The sequence below is a fragment of the Homalodisca vitripennis genome, chromosome 1 (assembly GCF_021130785.1).
Source record: "Homalodisca vitripennis isolate AUS2020 chromosome 1, UT_GWSS_2.1, whole genome shotgun sequence".
Classification (NCBI taxonomy): Eukaryota; Metazoa; Arthropoda; class Insecta; order Hemiptera; family Cicadellidae; genus Homalodisca; species Homalodisca vitripennis.
In genome coordinates, this window is record NC_060207.1 from 102,846,677 (window position 1) to 102,855,309 (window position 8,633).

General features: G+C 31.9%; 1 protein-coding gene across 1 annotated transcript in view; it reads left to right on the plus strand.

Moving 5' to 3' along the window:
* The window catches only part of LOC124368158 (NADH dehydrogenase [ubiquinone] 1 beta subcomplex subunit 3), a 28,248-nt gene extending 25,654 nt beyond the window's left edge, over positions 1–2,594 (plus strand). Inside the window, exon 3 of the mRNA XM_046825437.1 lies at positions 2,351–2,594. Within this exon, the coding sequence (XP_046681393.1) occupies positions 2,351–2,525 (175 nt within the window). The 3' untranslated portion in view covers positions 2,526–2,594. The remainder of the gene's footprint in view (positions 1–2,350) is intronic.
* Positions 2,595–8,633: the final 6,039 nt, after the last annotated feature.

Genomic DNA, 8,633 nt, shown 5'->3' on the forward strand with positions numbered 1-8,633 from the left:
AATCTATTACATTCCCACCACTAGTTTGTACCTTGTCTAAAATACTGGAATCCTTAGTGCATACTCAACTTGTAAAATATGTAGAAGGAAACTGTCTGTTATCTGCTAAACAGTTTGGCTTCAGAGCGAAACGTAGTACTATTGATGCAGTTCAAACATTAATAAATGATTGTCTAAATGGAGTTTAAAATAAAGACTGCTCAATGTTTAGATCATTTGACATGTCTAAAGCTTTTGATACTGTTGTACATAGCATTCTAGTTGATAAGTTGGTTTTTTATGCCTTTAATGATGTTACTGTGAAGTTTTATTAGATCCTACTTAACAAATAGATATCAATCAGTGTTTCTAAATGGTTCATTTTCTCCGTCTTTAAATGTTTAACATGGCGTACCACAGGGCTCAATTCTGGGTCCGACACTGTTTATTTTGTACATAAATGACCTGCCTTTTAATTTAAGTTCTGTTGGTGTTAGTAGTTACCTGTTTGCTGATGATTTGGGTGTGTATGTTAAAAAAAGAGCCTTGAAGTCATGAGATCAGTCTTAAGCCAGCAAACCAGAGTAATAAATGATTGGTGCGCTGCTAACAAGCTTTGTATTAACATGGAGAAGGTTGTTGACTTACCTGTTAGTTTAAGTCACTTTGATGTTACCAGTAGTTTAACATTTCTTGGAATTAATATTCAATCTAATTTAAAATGGGAAAATCATATAAACATCTACTCATGTTAGCAAGAGTATATTTGTACTTAGGATACTAAAAGATAGTGTAGGCACAGATACCTTATTATGTGTTTATTATGCATACATTCACAGCCTATTGTCCTATGGCACTTCCCTCTGGGGCAATTATCATGGGGCTCAGAGACTTTTTGTGTTGCAAAAAAGTCATTTTCATAAATCAAGAATTCTTTCTCTGCCATCTATTTATGTATTGTCTGTTTTAATGTATATAAGAAACAATTTGTCCACTCTTGAGGATTATACCTCAGTACATGAACACAACACAAGATACAGGCAACATTTGGTGAAAAAGAGGTGTTGTTATACTCTCACTCAAAATAGTTTTGTCTAACAAGGGATTAAAATGTACAATAGTTTACCATAACATCTTAAGGTGCTGCCTGTAAATAAATTTAAGAATTGTATTAAGCTTATTTTTATTGGATGAATGTCTGTACAGTGTTCAAGAGTAATATGACATAAACTTTCTTCAGTATTGTTGTAACTTATTAATTTATTGTTGTTGTTGTTGACACTTGTCTTGCATTCTGTAATGTGTAATGACAAATAAAGGAATCTAAATCTGAAAAATGTATTTGCTCAGTTAGAATTTTTCTCTTGGAATAAAGCTGATTTTTAAGGAGATTGATTAATTTTTAAGTTTAAATTTGTTTATTATTGAACGACACAGACCGCCACTTTAGTGACAGTCATTCAAAATTGAACGTCATGTCATCAAATGATTTTAAATCAAGTTTATAGCAACGACATTTAGTACCATTGAAACGACAAAGAGTTGTTTTATCAGAACAAAACTTTTTGTTTTTATTCTTTCGTCTTAACTGCTATTATTTATAATAGTATCGGTTTGTTACTATAGAGTTATCATTCTTGTCTGCTAACTGAGTGTACAATTACTGTGTTTTTATTTTCATGCAGTAAAACATGTATTGCGGTGATTGAATTTGATTTACTTATTACTTCAAGAACGATATATTGTTCAGTTTGATTGTGTAACATAAATATAATTATGTAATTGTTTATTTTAATTTAAACTTTATGTAAGTGTTGGTGTCTTGCCGGTAAGCGTATCAAAGTCTATCTCATTAATCAGCTGTGTGTTCAAATACGATGGTGTAAAATAAGTTGGTCTTCAAAATCTGTCATCACTTTTCAGTATTAGTTGTATTTACTGCATGTTTGAAATTTTTGAGACAGAAGTGTTGGTGTTTTGCCCATAACCTATCAATGACTTGTTTTGAACCTAACTCATGTTTTGAAATAGGCCTAGGTTGGTGTAAATAACCACTTCTTGTTAGATATTTTACCATCGCTTTTTATTTATTTACATATTGAGAACATTTTAGAGACAGTTCAAGTAAAGTGCGGGATTTGCTAAACTAAACTGCCAGTTCCTGGTGAATGAAATAAACTGTGTTTATTTGTTATATGAAAATAAATATACATTGACCTTTTTATTTTCTCTTCTCTCTTCCTAATGTATACAAACAAAGCTCTGTGCTATTATGTTGTAACTGGTACAGCAGAAAACTTTTAGTGAACTGGCTTGAATGTCTTTAGATTTATTGTTCAACAAACATTACTAATAAAATGTTATTTTCTAGAAATGAAGTGTGGAGATTCAACACCAAGGAGTATGGGACTTACTCATCCAGAGTGTCTTCAATGTTTGCTCGGGGTGCCAGGTTTGGGTTGATTGCGTTCGCTGTGACTCTGGCTGTTGAAACTGTGTCTGACATGATGAGTCCTGAAATGCCCCATGGACACGACCATCACTAATTTAAAAAGCCCATGCTTGCTAGAATGCTCTTTAACTGTTGTAAAATAAAGTACTTTAGTTATTGTTTACATTATTTAAATATTCCTTTAAATCGTAGAGGGTTGTATGTTTGTAAAGTGTACTCCTACGAGCTGTCATATCCCTATCAACAAGTGGCATTTCCATTGTATTCAGGATTTCAAGTTTGGACCCAAACATCTTATCATTGCATATGAAAGGCATAGATCAAACTCTTTTTAAATAGCAAGTAATGAAGATTCAGAATGTCACAAGAAGGAGAATCAAAACTTTGAAAAATGGCTAAACGGACTGCATTAAAATGGGGGTTTTCTACCATTATGCATTTCTGCCATTTACTTAGTAATGCACATGACTATATTTCTCTGTATATTAGGCTGTAAAAATTGAAATGAACAAGGAAGCATCTACTTATTGTGATCTTATATGAGTTCTGTCTGGGTATTCCTTTAAGTTTTCAGCTACAATTGATATGTTAACCAAGTAGGCATGTATTGTCATGTTTGTAATGAAATGTAAAGAGACCCTATTCAAGCAATTGTGCATGATTTTAAATGGGTTTACTATAAAATTGTTAATTGTCATGATGTTGAATAAGAAACTATCGACCACTAAACTGATCGGAACTATTTCAATGATTTCGTCTTTGTTTTTATCGATGGGTAGAAGTAACCAATAACAATCTACCAATCCTATGTCAAAATTGTTGTTCATATTTATTTTAAGAATTGAAATTACACAAAGTTTTTATTTGAGTTGGGTTAAGAGGGGGTTAAAGGAGCAAGTTACTTTGTTTCTCTGTGGACATATTGGTTGTGGCAGGAACTACGTAGACTATCCACCCTGGATCTCATTTAATAAAATTGTTATGTGGTAGTGGAGTAAACCTAGTTCCACTACTAAGTACTGCTTGTCTGTCTGCCGCCACGCTGCGCTGCTACCCTCAACAGCAACCTTGACTTAGAAATGACTACAGGGGTTTCCTTTCACTGCTAATTGCAACTCATAATACATATTTTACGAGTAATTGCAGCTATGTTCATTGTTACATATTGAATATAACTTATTGTAATGTATTAATTAAATAGACTACTATTCAGAACCAAGTAAATTAAAAAAAAATAGAAAATAAACATACAAATTGAATGTGTTTTAAAACAGCAGTTTTTGAACTTTCACATAAAATCTGTATTTAAAATTTGAGCGCCGCCATTTTGTTTAGGATTAATCTTATGAGGTCTAATTTGTGGCATGATGTTCAACTTTTTAAGACCTGTAAATTGGTATGCACATCGACGTATGCTTACATTTAAGATTTTCTACCGGTTCCTTACGGGCGATCCTCCTGAGGTGGTGGAGAGCTGACTGCATCAAAAAGTTAAATTTTATGCCCTATATCACCATACAAAGTTTTATGTTCGTATATTTGAGTACAGAAGATATTAGACCGTTTCAACAGCCCTGTATTTTTATATATATATATATATCTGTTTTTGTGTACACTATAAAGTACTTCGAAGAGTATATATATATATATATATATTATAATTAAATATGGAAATTTATTAAAATCCAAAATAATTTATAGATGATCAACCAATTTATGTCATGGATACAACGAAAAGTATAATAAATATTTCTAGTTCAAAGAATGATATAATTTTTTAAATGCTGTAACAAATTCAACCTTTTATGTTGTTTCTGAAAATGTTATTCGTATGAGGTGATTAAAAATCAAATTGCAGAAATTCAATCATTTATAACATATTTTTTCCATACTATCTAAATCTTCAAAAATTATTCTTTAGCAATAAAAAAGACTCTGTCTTCCACAATAATCTTTATAATCATAAACGTAACATCCGAAATAGTGGTAATAACTTGAACTATACAAATTTGGAATTGCTCCTTTTGAAATGATATCTGTATGTTAAAATATTTTCGAATTAGATGGACTTAAAAGAATAAAAACCAAGTTGTGGAATTAATATTTAATAATATAAAGAGTTAATTGGATTTTGTATGTATATATACAGGGTGTATATTATGTCTGGAAACACCCAAATATATCCTTTAATAATTTAAATATAAATTTGAAACCTTCTTACAATCGTGATAGAGATTGGGCATCTACTTTTTGGAACAATGTTTGTTATGTCACACCAACGGGGGACGTCCTGCCGAGGGTATCGTGAATATTCTTAATGGAAGCCTATACCTTGTGATACATAATTTTAAAGGTAATAGCTTACTGAATTGAATGCCACAAACCGCATCTCAAGGAATTATTCTATCAGAAAATAGAGCATATTTTAGTATTGAAAATTTTACTGATGTTCAACAATGTAATTTTAACATGGTTCTTGCCACAAAAATGTGTTACACTAATTTTTTAGCATTTTTTTTAAATGTTCAATTAAAATAAAATAAACAATTTATTTTTAAGCTGGTACAAATTTACCAGTTTTTATTACAATGAAATAAAACTTATGAGTCACTTTCTCTGATTACTTATGAATCTGTACTTGGTGTTTTCCAGTCAGCAGGAAGGTTTTAAAGAGACAAAGGTCACTAGCCTATGAGAAACATTATTGTGTTATTAATCATCTGGTCCTACAGGTTTCAGTTTGTTGACGCATGGAGCTTTCACTAGACAGGTCTAAGCTTGGGAATTACAAATGGACAAAGGTCATATCATTCCTGTCGAGTTAATCAGTGTCTCTGAAGCATTGCTGTCAACAAGTTATCTAATTACAGTAGTTCAGTTTTTTATTTGGCATTTTAATGGAATTGTCTGAAAGAGAACGAATTACTCTGTTGATGATGCGAGGATATGGCGATCGTCAAAGATCTTATCGGGAAGTTTTGTAATTTGTTTAATGACACTTTCCCAGAAAGGAATCCCATAAGTGTTTCAACAATATCAAAAACTATTGAGCGTTTTGAAATGACAGGGAGTGTACGTAATCGGCCAAAGTCGGGTAGGATACAATCTGCAACAGATGAAGAACATGCACTAGATGTTTTGCAAACATTTATTGAAGACCCACATACATCGCTCAGAAAAGCTGCACAGCAACATGATATGCACCCTATGTCTGTGAGTAAGATTTTGAAAATTAATAAATACAAACCATTTAAAGTTCATTTAGTCCAACAGTTAAGTGAGGATGATTACGACAGAAGAGTTGAGTTTTGTGAACTTGTGATGCGCAAATGTGATGACAATAGAGATTTTCTGACCAACAAACTATTTTCTGATGAGGCAACTTTTTTCCTAAATGGCAATGTTAACAGGCACAATTGCCTTTACTGGGCTAGTGAAAACCCACATTGGATTACTGAGTCCCATTCACAGCAACCACAAAAAACTGAACGTATGGTGTGGAATTTTAGGTAACAAAATTGTTGGACCCTTTTTCATCAATGGAAATTTAAATGCCGAACTTTACTACAATATGCTCCAAAATGAAATAATCCCAGCTATACGAATTGCATCAAGAGAATACTTTGATAATGTATGGTTTTCAGCAGGATGGTGCTCCACCCCATTATGGGAGACAGGTAAGAGAGTATTTGGATTTAAGGTTTCCTCATAAATGGATTGGCCGAAGAGGAGAAATCGAATGGCCTCCAAGATCTCCGGATTTGTCACCAATCGATTATTTCCTATGGGGTCATTTAAAATCCAATGTTTATAGAAGAAAGCCTCATAATTTGGAAGACCTAAGAAACAGGATTATAGAGGAGATTGCTTTGATAACTGAAGAAATGTTAGGCAACTCTGTCGAATCATTTTTACACAAGATTGGCCTCATTGTCAAACCGTAGAAGGAACACAGTTTCGAACAATTGCTTTGACACCAAATGCAGGTAAAAACGTTTGTTGTAAGACTTTTCTAACAGCATACATTATTTGTTATTTGTAATAAGAAATCAATAACATAAGTATTTCCATAATTGTACTGTAATAAAAACTGGCAAATTTGTGCTAATAGAACCAGCTTAAAATGAAATTTTTGTTTTATTTAATTGAACATTTAAAAAAATGCTAAAAATTAGTGTAACACATTTTGTGGCAAGAACCATGTTAAAATTACATTGTTGAACATCAGTAAATTTTCAATACTAAAAATGCTCTATTTTCTGATAGAATAATTCCCCTTGAGATGCGGTTTGTGGCATTCAATTTCAGTAAGCTATTACCTTTAAAATTATGTATCACAAGGTATAGGCTTCCATTAAGAATATTCACGATACCCTCGGCAGGACGTCCCCCCGTTGGTGTGACATAACAAAACATTGTTCCAAAAAGTAGATGCCCAATCTCTATCACGATTGTAAGAGGTTTCAAATTTATATTTAAATTATTAAAGGATATAATTTGGGGTGTTTCCAGACATAATATACACCCTGTATATATATATTTGCGACAAAACATATGGTTTATGCATGATGGGGCACCTGAGCACTACTCTCTGGCTGTTCGTGGGCACCTAAATGAGAGTTTCACAAATCAATGGATAGGCCGAGGTGGACCAGTTTCATGGCCAGCAAGATCACCGGACTTAAATTGGACGTTTACCTTTCGGGACATTAGTTTACTCTTCCCCAAATAGATACCATTGAAGAACTCCGATTAAACATTTCTAATAAAATAGAAACCATTAAGCAGACACATGGAGTTTTTGAACAGGTCCGACACTCGAACGCGTGCATTTTGAACAACGGAGGTCATTTTGAGCATAATCTTTAATCCTCCGGTGAGACTTAAAGCGATTGTAGATATGTTTATTGTATTTCAAAATAAAATCCTTAACCAAAAATATATTTGTTTTTCACCACCTGTTACCAATCAGATACTCATTCCTTATTATAAAACAGCAAAAGTTTGCTGTGTAGTGTAATACCTATGGAGTAAATTTCATAACTTTTTTACACATTTAGTTAACTTTGATTATTATGGTTGTTTTCAGAATGGTTCTCTACAATCTGTATTTGGAAAAACAATTTGTTTACTGGTCATTTAACAATGTTATTGGACATCAAACATTTAAGACGGCATTTTTGTTATTAGATTTTTGGCAAATTTCATACCTTTTCTCAAAAACTGTTCACACTACAACCTCTAGAGTGGTTTTATTTGATTTTTCAGGTGATTTTCCTTATAAATCCACCTTATTTTAGTTAAAAAGTAAGATCAAAACATTTCAGAATCACTTAATTTCACCAGGTAAACTGAAAACAAAGCAAAATCTTTCGCCAGCCATTACTCACTAATGGAGCGTTTCCGGACTTACCTTTATATAATTTTTTTTTCTTATTTTTAGCTCTACTATCACCTCTTAAAATATTTTACCATATTTCTGACTCACCCTGTATACATATATTATAAATATATGAGTGTGTGTGTGTGTATAAAATTGTGAGAAAATTCAATTAAATTTGGTTTAACATTTACTGCAGAATTAGAAGGTAATAAATGGGTTTCCCTAATATATTTGAAATGTTTTAGAGGATAGTATGTTTATAAAGTAGAAATTTATTTTATATTTGGTTTTTTTACATATTTTACATTAATTTCTTTTATAAAATTTTAAATTGACATCTTTTTTGTTTTTGTAGCACAGATGTGAAAAGTAAAATTTTCTGTTCATTTATTGTGCTTGGACAGAGATTTTATGTTGGCTCTCAAAGTGTGCTAGACTCATCATATTATTTATTTACTCACATATAAAATATGTACACAGTAGAATAGAAAAAGTCTCAAGGTAATTTGGAAAACATGTTTTAGTTTACAGAAGTAATCCTTGTTTTAGTTTTAGTAAATGTAAGTTCGTGCTATCAAGGCTGTGTAGACTTAAGTTGTATTACCGAGATCACATTAGTTTATTTAAAATACGTTTTATAATAAGTGCATTTTGGATCAATCCTCAATAACAAGTTTTGTTTGAAAAAGTACATTGGAATACAGTAGTGTACAAAACATTATTGTAACGTGCTTGACTGGGTCACTTTATTACTGGAATTAAGTTGAAGGACATGTGAACCAAATAAGATACTATAACCTTATTCCATGAATTTATAAC